The sequence below is a fragment of the Oryctolagus cuniculus genome, chromosome 9 (genome assembly GCF_051225735.1).
Source record: "Oryctolagus cuniculus isolate XC-2025 breed Fujian yellow rabbit chromosome 9, ASM5122573v1, whole genome shotgun sequence".
Lineage (NCBI taxonomy): Eukaryota > Metazoa > Chordata > Mammalia > Lagomorpha > Leporidae > Oryctolagus > Oryctolagus cuniculus.
In genome coordinates, this window is record NC_142875.1 from 84,933,577 (window position 1) to 84,953,079 (window position 19,503).

The window sequence follows — 19,503 nt, forward strand, 5'->3', positions numbered from 1 at the left end:
ATTAGGCACAACAAGAGAGCAACAACACTAGCTAACAGGAAAGTAGAATAATTAGAACAATATACTATAATAAAAATTATTTAGAACTCATGAATTGTTTACTTCTGGAACTGTCCGTGTTTTGATTTTTGGCCTCTTAGTAGCAGGGCCTTGGAAAGTGAAACCTTGGCTAGGAAGAGCCTACCATACTTCTATTCATGAAGAGCTTGAGGCCCATGTTTCGCCATGGTCTGCTTAGTGAGGGACTGGCTTACTGGCCCAGGCTTTGATCACTGGACCAAAGTCCTCTTTGAGCACCATTTTTTGGCTCTTAGTTTGGCTGTAAAGTAGGGGCTACTTTGGAAAGGGGAATGAGTGCCTTTTAATGAGAAACATTTTGCCCCTGGTGTTTCCTACTAACCTCTGTAAACAGGAACTGTTGCTAAATAATTGATGAAGCATGGAAAATTTCCTTGTGAAGGCAGCAATGCATTTATTTTCTGTCTGATTCAGCCAGCAGTGGTTACAGGGATGCATACAAAATTTCCCTTGCATACAGCTTTAAAAAAAAAAAAGTCTTACTTTTTTGAAAGTCAGAGTGACATGACAGAGAGAGAGGGAGAGACAGAGGAGAGAAAGGTCTTTCATCTGCTGGTTCGTTCCCTAGGTGGCTGCAGGAGCCTGGCACTCCATCTGGGTCTCCCATGAGGGTGCCAGGGACCCAAGCACCTGATCCATCGTGCACTGCTTTCCCAGATGCATTAGTAGGAGCTAGATCAACGTGGAGCAGCCAGGATGTGAACCCTCACTCAGTATAGGTTGCTACAGTTACAAGTGGTAGCTCAACCTACGGCACCACAACGGCAGCTCCTGCGTACAGATTTTGGCTGGATCTCATGCTAGTCCATGTTAGATGGTCCCCATTCTTGGCCTAAACCCATAGGTATGGTCTGTACTTCCACTGGAGTTCATACAGTAAATGCTAGCACAGACCGTGGGCTTCTTCGTGCAGCATGGAGGGATGGTAGTCCCTGCTGAGGAATTCTGGTGCCTCCCCGCAATGTCCTAGGTGGTGCCTTTAACTCCTGACCAGCAGCCCCCACTCATGCATTTTTCCTCTTCCCCTCTCCTAGTCTATTAGGTTCCATGTTCCCCATGCCCCGTGTTATCTATGCCATGGCCGAAGATGGACTGCTGTTCAGATTTCTGGCCAAAGTCAACGATAGGACCAAAACGCCAATAATCGCCACATTGACCTCGGGCGCCATTGCAGGTAGGTACTGGAGCTCATTTCACAGCACTGCTGTTGGCACAGTTGAGTGAGCACTGCCTGGTGAGACGGCGTGAATCGCACTGGTCCGTGTGATGCTTGAGCTCGTCTTCCGAGTGCCTGCTTTTTACTCTTGGAACCTGCCTTGTGCAAAGACAACTGCCCTTTCGAACAAAAGGCAGAGGCCGGTTTTATGGAGGCTGTGATGGGATTCTCGAAGAGTCTGATCTCTTTGTTATCCTTTCAGTGCACAGAGCTTAGGAGTGCCACTGACCCCTCAGAGCCATCCGCCTCTCCCCTTCCCTGAACGTTTCCTGAGGAGACTCTGGTGGGCTGACCTTGTTGCCTGGTACAAGCACAAGCCCAGAAAGACCTGGAAATTCAGTGTCGTGTGTCTTAGGTCAGCAATTCTCTGGAAAACAAGTGCCCCTCTCTCTCTCACTCTCTCACTCTCTCTCTCTCTTCCTTTAAAGATTTATTTATTTATTTGAAAGAGTTACAGAGAAAGAGGGAGAGACAGAGAGAGGACTCCCCAACTGGCTGCAATGGCTAGACTGGGCCAGGCTAAAGCCAGGAGCCAGGAGCTTATTCCAGGTCTCCCACATGGGTGCAGGGGCCCAGGCACCTGGGCCATCTTCCACTGCTTTCCCAGGCCAACAGCAGAGAGCTGGATCAGAAGTGGAGCAGCCAGTTGAGCTGGCACCACAGGCTGTAGCTTTACCCACTACACCACAGCGCCAGCCCCAGCAAGTGCCCCTTAAAGTCAGAGTTTTATAGGATGCCATATTGCCTGTACCCATGGTATTGCAGATGAGGCCATTTGTCCCCACCTTGTAAATAAGGATGGCAGGTCTGGGATAGGGGGTTCTTTCTGACAAATCAGTTTTGACAGCTTTGATGGGTGACATCAGTGGGCTCCAGACCCCTGCGAGCCCTGTGATGTTCCAGGGGTCCTGAACAAGGGTCTTGGGGAGAACCTGAAAGGCAGACTGTACTCTGCTCTCTGTCCTGTATATCTCCTCCTTTCACGGTTGCATTTTGTAGCACTTCTGTGCCACTGGACAGCAGCAGCAGTGGAGGCCCAGAGAAGGGGAGGGAGGACGCACAGCCAGGAGGGGCAGAGCTGACTCGTGATCGTGGTTTGTGTTTATGCCGAAGCAGCCGGGCTCCCTCCAGGTCCAAGCAGAGCAGTGGGTCTTCGGTTACCTTAGGTCATGTGGCAGTGGTCGCAGGTTATACCAGTGACTTGTTGACTGGCCTTTAAGTGAATGCATTACTGTTTACTATGTTTCATTAGTATTTATGCCCTCAGTAAAATATGTCTAGTTTTGTGGATTAATTTTTTAATGGGATATGTTCTTGTATTTTATTTGTCTACATTGTTTAATTTGAGAGATGGAAAAATCTCCCATCCATTAGTTCAGGATATGGTCAATATGTTTAAGGGATTCAGGAATTGGAAGTCGAGTTTTCCAGTGTTTACTCATCATTTGATCATATTAAAGACAAGCCCACGTTTCCTGCTTGTGCCAGTAAAGGGAGATCAAGACAGGCTTTTTCAAGGGACCATAAAGTAAATGCCATTCACAAACCAAGGATATATTCATTCTCTGCATTCCGTGGGAGTGGTAATTGATTTTCTAAGACCTGAGCAGGAGCACAGGCATCTGTGGTGCGTCCAGCTGGATACTGTTCTACTTTCTGAAAGGGCTTCATGGCCCTTTAGACCTGTTGTCGTCCTCAATTTAAATTTGTTTCAGTGTGGTGTTCTACTGGCGCTCCAGAGGAAAAATGATGGTTTTCTGGTTATCTGTTTCGTGTTGATGGCACATGACTTGCAAGTAGATCTCAGTGTGTTATGTTTTAAATTGGAGACTTGACGTACGTAGCCACATAAATAGACACATACTCTCATAAAAAAATGATAAAGGCTTTTCAGATACACATGCGTGTTTAATTCTTTTCAAAGGGCAGGGACATGGTGACAGGGCTGGTATCATTTGGGAGCCACTCTAAACGTTTCTCCCACGTGAAGGGATTTGACCTGTAATGAACAGCTGTGCCTTCGCTGCCGCCCTGTTTGGGTGAGGAGCCCCTGGGAGTCCTTCCAGTGTGGCTTCAGCTATGTCTAACAATTTCTCCCTGTGTGCTAGATGGATGGCTTGTTCTCTAGATGCAAATGTTAATTGTTATGACCATCTCTTAGGGGTTGTGTGTGTAATTTAATCCTGACCTGTCTTTCTTTAAGCAGTGTCTTTCCAGGGAAAGGTTGGGGGTGGGTGAGAGTAAAAGCAGTGGCCCTTGCATGCCCTGGTCCACAGGTGGGTGGTTGTGGCTGTTGGTGGTGACAGGGCCATCCACGGACCCCGATGTCTGTCTCTTCCCCAGCTGTGATGGCCTTCCTTTTCGACCTGAAGGACCTGGTGGACCTCATGTCAATTGGCACTCTGCTGGCCTACTCTCTAGTGGCAGCCTGTGTGTTGGTGTTACGGTATGTATCTATTCCAGTAAGTTTCCAGGACAGAAATGCAGGTGCACCATGATGGCCTTCTAACAGTTCCAATGGACGGCGTAGATGGTTTGACTTTTATGTTGGTGATAGCCCCCCTGGGCGCTGCTGAGGGGAGGGTGGAAGCTGGTGTCTGAGAGCCTTGATGGAGGATATGACCTTGAAACGTCAGGGGTGCCCGCCCACCCCGCTGTCTCACACATCCCTCCTCTCTCTGGCTATGGGTTAGGATAAACACAGACTCTCAGCCCCTCTGTTGGATCTGGGTCTGGATCCTGGGGTCAGAATTCTTGAAAGCTTAGGGTAGTACCTGCAACTCGCTCCAGGTTCTTGTGACGGTGGGGACTGGGGTTTGGCCCTCGTGGGTACTGGGAGAATCCATGACAGGAAAGGCTTAGGTCAGCACGATGTTTCTGTAGCTTGGGACACTGTGGCCGGAGGAGAGAACCCCATTGTGTGGCCAGAGCTGCCTGGGTTGGCATTCAGGGTCACTTGCCAGGTGCTGGCTGCTGCGGTCTTGTGTGGAGCAGGCAGCTGGGACCACAGACAGTCACAGTAGGATGGCTCTGCCGTGGCTTGTTGTGCCTTGCTGTCCTCATCTATCCCTCCTATACTTCCCTGGGCTCCTTCATGACTGGGGGCCAAGGCTCTCCTCTGGGGTGGTTGAGACAACGTTCTTCACGAGAACAGGTGCCTGTGAACCCTCTCAGCCGACCGGCAAGAGCCTTTTAATCATTCTCAGGCATTTAAACCCACAAGCTGTTGCTTCCATTTCTCAGGGACTCGGCACCTAGTTTATGAAAGGCCTGAGTGGAGCCTTTGTAGTGGCTGCATACAATCAGCTGAACAAGCTTGCAGACCCCCCTCGCCCCCGTTCCTTCCCGGGGGCTCAGTGCTAGACTGTTTCCTGAGGCCCTCTCCTGGTCCTGATTGAGTGATGCTACACGTGGGAATCTGGCTGCAAAGGGTCAAGTCTCTTTATGCTCACTCTTAAAAGAGATTGTTTGCAAAATAATGCAAAAAGTTCTTGGAAGAGATTTGCAAGATTCCAGGATTTGCACTCTGGTCATTTTGGGTGAAGAGATAAGGAAGCTCCCTTAACGCTGCACTTTCCTTGTGACATCTGGTAAACTGGAAACCCTGCTACAGGCTTGCTCCTGCACCCAGCTCTGCGGAGCCGCACGCTCCGAGGCCTTGGAGTTTTGCAATATACTGATCCAGTTAAGTCACACACACAGTGTGTCAATCCCTGAAGCCCACAGACACGTATCTAGCAGGAGCCGCATGTCAACCACTTCCTGTGTCCACCCATACTCTTAGCTCCCTTCGGTCATGATCTTGTGAGAAGTGGCCATCTTACTGTCCATGGGCCACTGCTGTTTCATAGGGGAATAGCAAGACTGTCTCAGGACACTGGGCTTCTGTGTGGTAGGCATCATGTTCCCCCAAAACAGAGACCTCAAAGGAGCAAGTGCAGGAGCCAGGTCTCTGCTGTTCTGTACCCACACTGCACCATTCTGATCGCTCCTTTCCATCTAGTGCCTGTGTGCTAGGCAGCTCAGCCCTTGAAGACTTATTAAGAACTTGAGTTGGTACATGTCCCTTTGCTTAATTAGAGCTGGTGACAGTGCTCACGCTCCATACATTTCTCCGCAGGTATCAGCCAGAGCAGCCTAATCTGGTGTACCAGATGGCCAGGACGACCGATGAGCTAGATCAAGTGGACCAGAATGAACTGGTGAGCACCAGTGACTCCCAGACAGGCTTTCTGCCAGAATCAGAGAAATTCTCTTTGAAAGCTGTGTTCTCACCCAAAACCATGGAGCCTTCCAAATTCTCCGGGCTAATCGTGAATGTGTCAGCCAGCCTCATAGGTAAGAGCATGCCCTCCCGTGTATGGGACTTGGGGCATAGGGTACGTGGGGGCAGCAGTCAGTGTCTGTCTCACTGCTGGTCTGTGGTGCCAGTCGTTCTGTCCTGATTGTAGCTGACGTCACAGAAGTGGAGCCCTGCTCTTGACACATTTTAGGACAGAACTGGGAATACCCGTGAGGACTTGGGACATGGTTGAATCACATCTGTCTGTCTCTCCTCCCTCTTAGCTGTTCTCATCATCACCGTGTGCATTGTGGCCGTGCTCGGCAAGCAGGCCCTGGCCCAAGGGTCGCTGTGGGCCATCTTTGTGCTCTCAGGCTCTGCCGTGCTGTGCACGCTGGTCACAGCCATCATCTGGAGGCAGCCTGAGAGCAAGACGAAGCTGTCGTTTAAGGTGAGCGGCTTGGCCTCCTGGGCCTGGGGGAGACCCCGGGGTGGGCCGAGGACTCGGGTCTTCCTGCTGGGGAACTTGGGTGTTCTGAGGGAGGTGCTTGCCAGCCAGCTTTGGAAAGTGTGGCGGGCACGCCTGTCCACGGGGCCATCTGGTAGGGTGGATCGCAGAGGAGACTGCAGCTTTGGGGTTTGTTTTTTTGTTTTTGCATTTTTAGATAAGTAATACAATAATCCAACCTTAGAAATAAAGTGGAAGTTGCCCTTCTAGTCCCTTCTTTAACTAGCAAGAGAGCAAAACTAGAGGAGGGCTCACTTTGGCAAGGAGTAGCATGAAACCCAATCTCCACCACTTCAGATTTGCTCCTGGCTGGAGGTGGGGGAGGGGCGGTGTCTGCTGGGGTGGGGTGGGGGCGGGGTCTGACGCTCCCCAATGTCTCTGCAGGTGCCCTTCGTGCCGCTGCTGCCTGTCCTGAGCATCTTCGTGAACGTCTATCTCATGATGCAGCTGGATCAGGGCACCTGGGTCCGCTTCGCCGTGTGGATGCTGATAGGTGGGTGTCCCTGCGACCAGCACAGCCAGTATCCTCGGCTGCTCTTGTGCCCCCCCCCCCCAAGGCTGTGTGGGTTGTTCATCTGTCTTCCTGCTACAGGGCCGAGGGTTGATGTCAAGTCCCCCGTGTTTCAGATTTCCTAAGAAGCCATGTAGTAGTCAGCGTTTTCCTCTGAAAAAATGGAACTCATGGTAGGCAGTGAGCCCTCCCTCCCATTTACACACTTGTCGTCTTCATAGCCCTTTGTCCAAACTGTAGTTCTCTCCTCAGGCCAGAGCCTGGCATTCATCAGAGCAAGACCATGAGTCTGCGGTGGGCAAGGCACTGGGTAGCTCCATCCCAGCTGGGGAAGTCTGGGCTGTGGCTCCTCCCGGCCCAGCCAGTGCCTGGTCCTTGTGGGCTGTGGGCCTGGCGGGTGTCCTTGTCCCGGGCTGCCCACGGCTCCTTTGCTGACAGTGGGCGTGGGGGAGGTGCTGCTGGACAGAGGCTGTGGGGGGCTCTGGTCCTCTTGGGTGGTGCAGCCTGGTCTGCGGCCGGCTGACTGTGCCCCACCTCTGGGCCTCTGGCCCTCGGCAGGGGGCGTGGTCAGGTTCTTCCTTTCCCTGTGTCTTAAGTGCTGGTGCAGGTGCCAGGGGGTGGGCCTTGACCTTTGTGCCCTTTTAGCCTTCTTGGTCTCCCGTGGTTCATGGGGGGGCATACAGGGTGACTGCTAGGTGGTCTTAGGCCTCCAGGAGATGACCCAGGGCTAAGTGGGAGGGCCTCAGGTCCTGGGAAGGGAGAGATGGGGAGGAGGGCTAGCTGCCATGTGTGCCCAGGGCACACTGCAGTGAGGCCAGCCGGGAGCCCGTGCCCGAGGCAGGATGAGGCAGCTGTTGATTGTCCAGAGGCGGGAAGTCAGGGGTAGGGACCGCGCGCCCTGCGCTCACCCTCATCCCTCTGCTCTCGGCCCGCAGGCTTCATCATCTACTTCGGCTACGGGCTGTGGCACAGCGAGGAGGCGTCCCTGGCCGCCGGCCAGGCAAGGACTCCTGAGGGCAATTTGGACCAGTGCAAGTGACGCGCAGCCCCGCCCGCTGAGGGCCACCCCCTGAGGGCCGCCACGCCCCCTGCCCTCCCCAGCGGGGCCGCGGGACCCACCCACATCCCCGGCGCCCCCAAGCGGGCAATTACTTGAACTGCAGCCTCGGCCACGGCGGTTGAGGCCGGTCACCTCCAGCAACTCCTTGGCAGGGGGGTGGCCGCCATGTCTCCTCACCCCCGCTCCAAAGCAAGCAAACAGCGCTTCTGTCGCCAGCTCTGTCCCGGGCCGCGGCGGCCAGCTTCTCTCCTCAGCTCGGGACCGCGGGCCACCCTCCCCGGGACCACGCTGGCCTGTGAACTGCGCACCCCGCGGCCCGCCACAGGCCCACGGCCCCGGCTGCTGCTCCCAGCCCGGCCCCTCCGAGCCGGACGCCCTCGGTGGGCGGCCCCTGGGATTGCAGTCAGGGGTCTGATTTGCAAAGGATGCAGGGCCTCCAGCGGCGGGGAGAGTGGGGCTGGGGGCGCCTACGCAGTGCGCACGCCAGACGCTGCCCCAGCCCCGGCGGGGCTCGCGGCTGCTGGCCTCGATCGCCGCTGGCCATGCGTGCTGAGCCTCTGGAACGGGCGACGAGGGGCGCAGCGTTGGCCTTGGGGTGGCGGCGTGTAGAAGTCTCCAGGGGACTGTCCCAGTCACCGAATCTCCTGGGGTGCCTAAGGTTCCCTGAGCAGGAGGCAGCTCAGTGACCTGGTGACCCCAGCCGTGGGCTGTGAGCCCCTGCGTGTGCGCCACGGGATTCAGTCCTGGCAGCTGCGAGTCCCTGCGTCAGGTTCCCCTGGGGGCTTGGCTCAGAAAACTGGATCGCGACCGCCTGCCTGGCCGGCCACACTCCCGCCCGCTTCAAGTGCTTGAGCCTGCCCGAGGCCCCGCCGGGACCCAGGTGTCCGCGCCGGCACGCTGTGCCCCTCCCGCTCAGCCCCCGGCGGCAGCCCTGGTTGCACGCTCCTTGGGGAGCGGGCCCCGGGTGACCTCTCTGGTGCCCTCTCCGCTGCCGCGGGAAGCACCAGAGCTGCTTGCGAAGCTGTTTCCCGCTCCTTCCCTGGCTGTCCTCCCACTCGGAAAAGCCCTACACGTTGACTGCACTTGTCTCTCCGCGTGTCCCAGAGGGTTCTCGGAGAGCACTCCGAGAATGAGGGCCACAGCCCGAGGGCCGGCTCTCCCAGGGCCCAGCCCGTGGCAGGCGCTGCCGCCTCCTGGAAGCTGCCCTCTGAGCATCTCTGAATGTCCCAGAGGGAGTGGCACGAAGCTCAGAGCTTGGGTTTCCAAAGAAAGATATTTAAATTTATGTAGATTTGGTGCTGTAAAATATTTTGATAAACATTAACTTATTTTATTGGGGTTTTGGTTGTCTGTTGTCTTCTTAGGACCTAATACCTGTTTTTTTTTTTTCTTCTTTTTTTTGTGGCTGTTATTTTTCTACATAGGCAAAGAGAACTTGAGGGAAAGAGGGTGTCCAAGGACAGCTGGGGGAGGGGAGGGAAAACTTTTTTTTTCTTTTTTTCTTTCTGCCTGAGATGTCCACAGAGGATAGCACCTTGCAGATGAGACTGCGGTCAGCCACGTGTCGCATTGCACTGAGGGAAGGCGCGCTGCGTGGGTCCGCCCTCCTGATTGTCTGGGACACTGTGGGACCGGCCCAGGTGTTGCCCTGTGGCCACCCGTTTCTGTACCGTTGTTGGGAGCGCCCCGTACACGGGGACAGGGCCGGAAGCAGTGGTGTCTGGGTGAACCCCTGCATTGTAGTTGGCTTTCTCTTAACATCCCAGGTGCCTTCCCCTGCAATGAATACACACACGGGCACAAAAAAGGGACCCATCATTTTGCGGCTCTGTTTATTATTATTATTATTATTATTATTATTAAAGATTTATTTTATTTGGAAGAGCTACAGAGAAAGAGAGAGAGAGAGAGCTGGTTCACTCCCCGAGGGCTGCAAAGGCCTGGGCAGGGCCAGGCCAAATCCAGGAGCTTCTTTTGGGTCTCTCACGTGGGTGCAGGGGCTCGGACGCTTGGGCCACCTTCTGCTGCTTGTCCCAGGTGTATGAGCGGGGAGCTGGATGGGAACTGACGCGCCCGGCTTGGCGTCTCCTAACGTCTCTGTGCCCGTGAGAATCATCCTGGGTTCACAGCCGGCCCAGGATTATCTTGCAGGGGAAATTTACAATCTGCATCAGCCGCAAGCCCACCCACCCTGGAAAGACCCATGTGCCATGAATAAGGGGCCCTCCCGTCTCGCCCCCACCGTCTGTGTGCATCCGTGACCCCTATTCGCTAAGGACCCCAGGACCTCTGCCCCAGAGCAGGGGAGCCCCGCAGAGGCGGGGTGGGCGTGGGGCCTCTGTAGGAGGGAGAGGGACAGACAGCCTGCCGCGTGGCTCAGATCATCACCCGCTTTGAGCTTGTGTTTTGTGCGACAGCAAACCCTTTCCACCAAGCCTCTGCCTTCCATCCGGCGATCATCCATGCGGTCCCGCATGCTGACTGCTGACGGGGCGGCCCCCGGCACAGCACCAGGAGGCACCAGACGGCACCTGCGGCGCGGGGGTCCTCCCGTCCTGTGCCACGCTCCCCACCTGCACGTCCGGCCTGGCGCTGGGGCAGGCAGATGGAACTCGGGTCATACATGCCATTCTCCCTATGTCTGCCACCAGCTGGTGTTGGCAGGCCCACCCAAGGCCAGGCAGGTGGAGCTTGGAGGCGGAGCCGGGAGTACTGCATTGCTGGCTGGGTTCCTGGGACAAGGATGGCCACGCCCAGGCCTGGAGGCCCTGCCCCCACCCCAGGTGCCCGGGTGCATCTGCACACATGCACCCCCTCGACACCACGAGCACTAGGGGTGGACTCTGACTGTGCCCTGGGCTGGATGGAGAGCTGTCACCAGGTGCACACTCCCGGGGGCTGCCAAGCTTCTGGAGGAGGGAATTTTTGGGGAGACGGGGTGTGACTTATGTGCATGGAATTGTCACTGAGTTCATGCCGTGTTGGTGTTGCTGCACGTCATTCAGACGGCGTCTGTGTGCTGTGGTCATAAGAGCATCACACGTTCTCCCCTCCCTCCCCGCAGCAAGAGCGACATAAGCGTTTTGTCAGACTTCTGTGGACATGTTGGAGGGAACGAGTAGCGACACACTTAACTGATCAGGTAGTGCAAGATAGTACCCTCCACACATCAGCGAGGTTACGATGCCTAAAGGCTTTTGTAAGGCCAAAAAACAGTGTCAACTGCTTTTCGAGTTCCTCTCTGGAATCTGCAGCCTTTCTGTGCCTGCTGCTTCTTGGAGGCATGGTGTGTTGTCTCCAGAGGGCCCTGGCTCTGCCAAAGGGTCTCAGGGCACAGGCCTGGGTCACCCCGTGAGCGGGCAGAGCTGCAGAGACCTGGGCCGGGCGGATTTTCTCAGGGTATGAGTGTGTGCAGCAGGGACAGGAAACAGGCCAGGAGGACACTGGGACTCTGTTAATTTATTGAGATCTCTGATTTCCTGTTTTCTCCATCACAGACTTTTAAGTTTGGGACTTATTTTCCCTTTGGAGACGTTGTAATATATATTTAAGATACATTTCCTGCTTAAGTTGTGCCTTTTGGCTTCACTGGGTTTTAGGGGCACAGGGGGTCGTGCTGCTGAAGAGGGTGGGTTTATTATCAAACCTGGAGCGCTGTGGTTTCCAGCAAACTGTCTTCTACTGAATGTGGAGCCATTATTAGAGTTGTGCATTTTTATTATGTAAATTGTATGATAATTTTTGCTTGTTTGATGTTCTATTTTTCTACTAGTTTTTCTTAGAGTTTCTTAAATAATTATACTAGATTTAGATTCTGATGCTAACTGCAAACCAGGTTGGTTGCTGCTTGGGCCCCTCTGGGTTTTACTGTATTGTATTTTATTTTTTAAGGGCAAGTGCAGGTGTCGCCTCTCACCTTAAAAAAAATGTGAAACTCTTCCATCTCCCCTTTCTGCTGACTACACTGTACATCCACGACTTCCCACCGTGCTTTCCATGGTCAAAAGAAAAAAAAAAGCGCTATTTCATGCTTCCACAAATTCTAATAAATGCTGTCTCTGCCTTCCGTGTGTATGGTGTGGTTTCGGGAATTCTGGCAATGTGGCTGTGCCCCCATGGAAAGTTCCAGATCCTGTTCTGTCCTACGGCTGATGGCCTGGAGTGCCCAGCCTTATTTTCCTGCAGTCACTGGGTGGGGAAGGGAGGGGTGTCTTATTCCAAGCACTTGAGCCTCTGTTGGGGAACCCCTCACACCTAGTTTGGGTCCCCCTCCCCCAACACCATCCTCCCTCCACCTCCCATCTTCTGTCCACCCTGGCTTGGACCTGGGACCCTAGAGAGGCTGCAAACCCCCCTCTCTACTGTCGCCTTAGGCTTGCACTGGCTGCCCCGCACGTGTCTAGCGGAATGAGGTGGACGGGGCAGGTTGTAGCTCTCAGAACCTGACGCCAAGCCCCCCTTGAGAAAGGGGGCATTTCTGGCTCTGGAGGTCCAGGCGGGCAAGGCACCCTTCGTTCCCACACACAGAAGCGGGGATTCCGGGGCTATCCCGGAAGACCTGTTTGTTGCCTGCGTGATAAGCTTTAACCTCCTTCCAGGGAGCTGGACCGAGCTGTGTCCAAGCTCCTGACTGGGGGTCTGGGCCTGGAGTCCCTTCTGAGCTCGCGGCCTCATCAGCAAGCCGACCCGAGAGCACGGGCTGTGGGACAGCACGGACGTGCAGGTGTCTGGGGTCCCCGGTAGCCGTGGGCCCCCTCTATGCATCGCGGTTACACTGCAGGGAAGCGAGAACGGGGGCCCAGCAGCCCCTGCCCTACACCGCAGGCCGGCTTTGCCAAGCAGCCGGGCCCAGGACTCCGCTCGACTTCAGGCTGTTCCTGGGTCCCGCGGTGACACACTGCCATCTAGTGGCCACAGTGCGGCAGCGCAGGCGGCTTGAAAAATTGCTGCCTGGGCTTCGGCGCGCAGCCTGTTCCAGCCTGCAGCAACTTGCCCTTCCAGTTTGGCTAGGAAATACTTTGGGCACATTATCCAGCGGCCTGCACAGGGCGTCTGTCTGCGTTAGGGAGAGCCCCAGGGAACTGCCTGGGCTTCCAATCCCATCGTCAGCCGGGCCTTGCTCAGGCACCACCAGTCAAGTTTTACCAAATTAAGCCCGTTTGCCCTAGACACTTAAAACACAGCAACAAGGCAAAGTTGCAAAATGGCCTTGGGAAAACAACAGGCAGTTAAGTCCACTAAGGAAAGCCACAGCTCCCTCGGGTGCTTTTTGGGTCATGCGGTGCCCACGTGTATGCAGCGCGCCGGGACCCCAGCTACCCACCGTGGTGGCCCGGGTGCAGAGGGGAAGCTGTGGCTCCACTGGACAGCGAGCATCCAATGGGGCTGGCTGGGGTGCACCTGACCTGGGCACCCAAGGGGAGGGGGAGGGTGCACGTGCTGGTGCCGGGAGAAACTTCCAGAAACCGTTGAGTAAGGCGCACAGGCCCGCAATTCCCTGCTGGGGCCAGGCAGGGCATTAACAGAGGTTGGGGTGCAGAAGCCCCACGGGCGCCCTTTTTTGGTTGAGATGTGTGGCAAGAGGACTGAGAGAAGCAGACGGGCGAGGGATCCTGGAGAAGAAATCCGTGCATGGTTTTTCATAATTCACATTTTTACAAACTGCTTGAAGCCCCTCGATGCACGCGAATTTGTAATCTTTGCCCCAATCCCGTTTTCTGTGAAACTTCCGCGATCCTCTCCTATTTCCTCACCTGAACGTAACAGACTCCCCAGGTCCTAATGGCTGAACAGCCCTTGGCATTGCATGTCTGCAGCACTCACGTGGACTCTGCGGGCGCAGGACGCTCGCCTGCTGAGTGTCATGAGATGACAAGTGTCACTCCTGTCACTCACTGCTTCATGCCGCCACAGCCACACCCCCTTCAGGCAGCTCCCGGCTCCTCCTGGCCCCCTCCCACGGAGGACAACACAAGTCTCCCCCGAGGGACGGCGGGCATCTCTCTGGTGGGTGAATTGGCCTCAGAGGCCTCCACCTGCTGCACAGTCAGTACGGGAGGGGCAGTTCTCTGATGTCCCCGCGCGTACTGCGGGTGCTGGGGCTATCTCCAGTGTGCTCCTTGTGGGGACATCTGCTTTGTTTAGTGCACGCAGTGGGTGGAGGGACACTGGGAGGTGGTTATCACACAGTGGGGAGAGCTCTCAAGACACTCCAAAACAGAAGGGCATGCTGAGGAAACCGGCGATCGCCAGGTGGGCACTGCGGAAAAACAGGGCTGCTCCCGAGGGGATCCTGGGGGCCAGGGGGCCTGTGACGTGGGTGCTCTGTGCAGAGTCTGTTCCGTGTTCGCCAGGGCCACGCCTACGCACCCTGCAAGACCACCAAGGGAGGTGGCAGACCCAGGGGACTCCTGTGACCCCACAAGTGCCAGGCACCTGCAGGCCACTCCAGGGCCAGGCTTGCAGCTGCCCACACTGAAGGCCCTTGGGATGAGGGGAGCGAGCACTTGCAGGTGAAAACAGGTGAGAAATTTGTGAAATCTATGCATAGTTTATGACTTTAATAATGTACACTTTTTGTGGGTTTTTGAAGACACTTCATATGCATGGATTTCAAAAATTTTATGCCCCGATAAATTAATATTTTAATTCCATTTTCCATGAGCTTCGTGCAGGACAGCCATCAAGGTCTGACCTTGAACCTCATAGTGCGGGGACTGTGTTCAGCCACTTGTGTCCCTCCAACCCACACCAGCCCACCTTGCCCCGCCGAGTGGAGCCACTGAGCCCCCAAGGCCGCGGTTTGCGCTGCTGAAGAATTCACCGGTCGGAGAGGAGGTCTCCAGGGTTGCTCTCAGTGACAATCAGGTGCCCCTGCACGTGCTCACACACACACACAGGAAGGAACCCAGCCTGCCAACGCCTCCCCGACCCTGCCCTGCCCCCACCTCCCTGCCTGGACTCTCCGGCCTGAGGGTCAGGTCTCCAGTGACACCAAGTGCATATCACAGAAAGTCCCTCATGTTCATTTTAATAGGCTTTAAACACAGATACGTTAACACAGAAACTGAAGGGAGGAGGAACGCGGTGACCCCATTCGACTAATCCCAGAGAGTGCCAGACCTCCATCCCACTCCCGCCCCAGGCTGACACCCAGGCCACGGTCACGTCTCCCGATTGCTACCAGACAGGGCTTTCCCGCTGCAGCGTCTATGTCTGAGAAGGGCCCCTGCCCCCGAGCTGGGAATGGAGACAGAGGCAGAGAGAAGTCCCAGTCCTAATTGTGTGTTCAGGGGGGAATGTCCAGGAGGGGGCGCAGCAGCACTAGCTGTTGTCCCATGTGTTTCGGAAACAGAAATGACTCAGATGAAGAGCTAGACGTGATGGGCGTCCATGAAGCAAAAAACAAAGCCAGGGTCATGTGGACATCAGCTCAACCCCAAGGTCACGGCTGTCCAGGGCAAAGATCTGGTCCACCGGGTGGGTGAGGGATTACTTAGCGCTACCATCGCTACAACTTTGAGCGCACAGCCTAACACACAGCACCACACGCTAACATCGCGGGGGAGTCTGTATCGCTGGGTGACTGCGTTTGGCAGGCGGCGGTTACGCAAGACAGCGAAGCTGCAGCCTAGCTGCTGTTGGCAGCCTGCGCCCGCCCAGAGAATAAATAATCATGGCAGGATCTACTCTAACAGGATGCCCAACCCCAACATTACAGCAGCATGCAGAGCCACAGAAGCAAAAAGAAATGTGTCTTCAATGCCTATCTACCGTGGGTGTCCCCAGCACGGGCAGGGCCCCTGCAGGGTTGAGAGAAAACGAGATGTGCCCCCAGGCCAGGAAGCCCGATGTCATTAGCTCATGTCACCAATGCAAGCCACACGCGCGTTCTGGGCACGCCCCTGCGTGGCCTCCTGCGCGTTCTGGGCACGCCCCTGCGTGGCCTCCTGCCTGCCGTCCCCGGTTCTGAGCCCTCGCAAGACCCCTGCCTGGAACTTCGTGCCTTGGGTGTGCTCAGCCCAGCCTACGCTCAGGGCGATTTTTAGGGGTCTTTGGGAGAGGTGTACAGGGTCTTAGACAAAAGGCGCCATCACCCCCACTGACGGTCAAAACTACTTCTGTCACTTGTGTCTTCCACTCTGCCACGGGGGTGCCTCTTTGTATCCTAACGCTATCGTGTCCCAGACAGACGCCAGGCCGGTGGCCAGGGAGCCCTCACTGGCTGTGCCACTGCGCCCCGGCCCCGGTCCGGGAGCTTTCTCGGCCGGAAACAGGACCACCGTGTGGGGGAGGGGGGAGCACTGCTTGGCCACCCACCAGAAAGAATGACTTTTCTGGAAGCCTCTGCCGGAACCCCTGAGCCACCTTCATGTGCAGTGACGGAGCCGAGTCGCTGAACCAAACTGAAGTGGGGAGCCTACCTAGGAAATGCAAGTCTGAGATCGGCTTCCAATGAATTGAGCGCATTTAGCAACAGCCTCGCAGCAAGCCTGGTCCAGACAGAGGCCCCGTCGCTTGCCAGTTTCCCTTCCTAAGGAATGGTGCACCAAGGGTCTCGGTCACCTCCAGGGTCACCCTCACCCTCTCTCTCTCTCTCAAGGATCCCGAAAGTTTACAGCTCGATTCTGAGATGCCACGCAGGACGAAATCAAGACCTGTGCTCAGGAGACGGTAGCTGAGTCGCTGTGGTGCGGAACACCTGCAAAGCGGCGGATTCCCCTGGGCTTTCCACGCAGGGCAGAGCCGTTCCTAACTAGACCTTGCGAGTGGAGCCCTCACCTGGGACGGCCTGAGACGCTGACTCTCACGAAGGCGGTTACCGTTCACAGATGGCTGGTGTTTATGCTAGATAGAGTACCACTTGGTGGTAGGTTCAAAGGCGCTTTTGCTCCGTATGGTTTTTTTTTTTTTTTTTTCCTTTTTCTATTTTGGGTAGAAATATTCCTGGGAAACTAGATAGAAATGCATTGTCATTTCCCAATAATTCTTAGGCACGAGTTAGAAAACTGCTGACCGTGACTAAAATATGTCAGCACTTGACGTTATAAAAAAATGCAACTGAGAACCGCCGCATGTGTATATCCGTGTATCTAAATACACACACATCTCGGTGCAGTACACAACGATTTCTGAGTGTATATTGAAAATTGAGCTTTTTGTGACCTGAAATTCTGCAGTGGAAGTTCCCTCGAGAACTGGAGTTGTCTTTCTTTTGGCGCTAACTATGGTAAAACGCTTGCACATCACACACCTTCCTAAATGCCAACAACACCAGGACAGTCTCACACGGTGGGGGGCAGAGGACGCGGCCTACGAGGCAGGATGCAGCTACTGAGCATGCGCGCTTGGGCCGGCTCCGGGCCGGGCCCGGGTCAGTCCGCCCTCGCGGTGGACCGGAAGCCGGAGCTCCCCTAGGCTGCGTGGTGACGTCATCTGGGCGTCGTGCTGAGTCTGGCTGGAGAGGAGGGCCCCGAGGAGGCGCAACCTCGGTAAACTGGAGACGTGGGGGAGAGTTTAATCGGGCTGGTCGGATCCCCGGTTTGCAGCTTCCAAAGCAGCTCCTCGTTGGTTCGGCTCAGTCTCTTCTTCTCCTGGGTCTCCTTCTCCACGTATTCCTGCAGATTAGCGTTCTCCTCTGACAGTTGTCTGCACGGGGAAAAGGACAAAGTTGGCAGTGCGTGAGCAGGTGCGCAGCTGGACGCAGGGCCCAGGGGAGAGCCAGGGCCAGGCCACCCAGGGTGAAACAAACACAGCCTGTGCCCCCGATCACAGATCCCCGGAGTCTCTCCGCCAACACCTGTGCAACCTGCAGGCCCTGTGCCCGGTCAGGGGAGGCGCTGCTCGGCCAGCGGACAGAGCCCAGCCCGAGGCTGCAGTGGACAAACAGGGAGGTCGGGAGGCAGTGGCCTGACGAGGCCGACAGCACGGGAGGCACTGACGACCCCAGGTGCAGCTAGGGTGTCTGCTCCTGGCCTCGGCGCCCCAGCCCCTGTCTCCACGACTTCCGTCTGCTTCCCCTGCCGCGGCTGCTCTGGAGAACAGGGGCCAGGGCTCTGCGTGCTGCCTCCTTGGCGTCCACCACTGCACCAGCACACAGTGATGCTCAATGTTTGCTGATCAAGGATGTGCAATGAAAACTAATGACTGCATTTGACCTTCGGAGTTTTGGCTTTGCTGCATACAGCCAACAATCGGTACACGTGCATTTTGTAGTGGACAGACTGAGACACAGGAAGACCACCCCTCTGGGCTGAAGTGTGCACTTAACGCTTGTGATGGGCGGGGCCTGCAGGGGCCAGCGCTGCTCCAGTGCATTCTCCCTGCATCTGCAGGGAGGTGGGTGGGACTTCCTGCCTATGCCTGGGGCCGGGGGTTGGAGGCGCAAGGGTCATGGCACCTGCTACCCCAGCACAGTCCTTCCTGCGTGACTGAGGTGGGAACAAAATGCCGGCACCGGAACTCAGATGCAGATGCATTGGTTTGTGTGTGTGTAAGGGGTGTGTATGCACATAAGGTAAGCGTGCAAATGTGAGAGCATGTGGGCAAGAGGAAGAGTTGAGTGTGCAAGTATGAGGACATGGGGGAGTGGGCACGACTGGGTGCATGTGCATGGGCGTGCAAGGGCCAGGTGAGTGTGTGTGAGCATGCAGTGCCTTTGTGGTGTGAGTGTGCACTTGCACAGGGTGACACACCATGGAGCTGCATCCTGAACAGCAGGCTAAGGTGCCGGCCTGGCTGTTACCGAGACGGCTCAGCCCTCATGCAATCTCCAGCTGGGCCAAGAAGTCCCAAACTGTTCTCTCCCCAGTCTGCGCTACAGAAGGGAGAGGCCTCCAACCCCCTCCCCTGGCACGGAGCCGCAGGGACAGGCAGGACCGAGCAGGAACACGGGTCTCTGGAAGATGGCGGTGTCGCTCAGCAGGGTTCTCTTTGGCCTGGGAATACCCAGCAGGTGTCTCTCTCCTAATCTCTTCCAAATAGAAGTGCCCTGCACCTCCCAGTGTTGTTGGTGGCCATGCCACCTGCTTTGCCGATTCCACTCGTTTGTCCCCAGGTGGAGCCCCCTGGTGGTGCCCCGGTGTGGCCTTGCTTTCTCCTGGTCATAGGGGCATCGCCGAGAGACTGCATGGGGACGTCTCACAGCTCACAGTGAAGCCACCGACACTCCGACAGAAGCAGCTCAACAGTGAAACCGCTCCGGAGGTGGCACCCACGATGCTCGGGCAGCCCAAGGGCCAGGCACACCCACCTGGTGACAGCCGTGTTCTGGTCGATCCTTGCTTTGAGGTCTTCATTCTGCTGCTGCAGCACCTGGATCTTCTCCTCCAGGATGATGTTTTTCTCCGCCTGGGGAGGACACAGGGTTAAGAGGGTCCCCAGGGTCCCCGCAAGGCCATTAGGTGGGCAGCAAGTTGGGGCCTGTGGCCTGTTTGCCAGCTGTGTTTGCGATGCATTCGTGGCTCCCAAAACCAGGTGAGAGGGATGTGCCCAGCATTTTCGTCTTTAAACAAAACAGAATAGAAGATGCCAGAGTGTGCTGTGTGCAGTGTAGACGTGTTCGTGTTATATACACTGCATGTGTGTGTATTGTCTTCCTTTGTCAAACAGAATATCTCTGACAGTGAGAGTCCCGGGCCCTTGCCATTGTCAGCAAAGAGCCACCAACACCACCAGGGCCGAGTCTGACTCGTGGGTCCCCACGCCTCAACTGTGCTGCCTCCGTGCCCCTAGTCGCAGGTGTATGTGCTGCAGTATTCACACTTGGATGAATTAATCGGGGGACAGAAATAGAAATGACGTGGATGCACTGCTTCCCTTCGAGGCTGTAAGAAGCCGCTTCGCATGT

At 55.8% G+C, this 19,503-nt stretch overlaps 2 protein-coding genes across 10 annotated transcripts in view; one reads left to right on the forward strand and one right to left on the reverse strand.

Moving 5' to 3' along the window:
- The window catches only part of SLC7A1 (solute carrier family 7 member 1), an 87,340-nt gene extending 75,622 nt beyond the window's left edge, over window positions 1–11,718 (forward strand). For all 4 annotated transcript variants that reach the window (XM_070049065.2, XM_070049068.2, XM_002721425.6 and 1 more), the window contains exons 8-13: window positions 1,113–1,252; window positions 3,638–3,740; window positions 5,415–5,632; window positions 5,861–6,027; window positions 6,469–6,577; window positions 7,531–11,718. In XM_070049065.2, the coding sequence (XP_069905166.1) occupies window positions 1,113–1,252; window positions 3,638–3,740; window positions 5,415–5,632; window positions 5,861–6,027; window positions 6,469–6,577; window positions 7,531–7,634 (841 nt within the window). In that variant the 3' untranslated portion in view covers window positions 7,635–11,718. The remainder of the gene's footprint in view (window positions 1–1,112; window positions 1,253–3,637; window positions 3,741–5,414; window positions 5,633–5,860; window positions 6,028–6,468; window positions 6,578–7,530) is intronic.
- Window positions 11,719–14,669: 2,951 nt separating this feature from the next.
- Window positions 14,670–19,503, reverse strand: part of MTUS2 (microtubule associated scaffold protein 2) — a 663,520-nt gene continuing 658,686 nt past the window's right edge. For all 6 annotated transcript variants that reach the window (XM_089304269.1, XM_051834132.3, XM_051834128.3 and 3 more), the window contains 2 exons: window positions 18,907–19,004; window positions 14,670–17,303 (listed from right to left, as the gene is read on the reverse strand). In XM_089304269.1, the coding sequence (XP_089160395.1) occupies window positions 17,087–17,303; window positions 18,907–19,004 (315 nt within the window). In that variant the 3' untranslated portion in view covers window positions 14,670–17,086. The remainder of the gene's footprint in view (window positions 17,304–18,906; window positions 19,005–19,503) is intronic.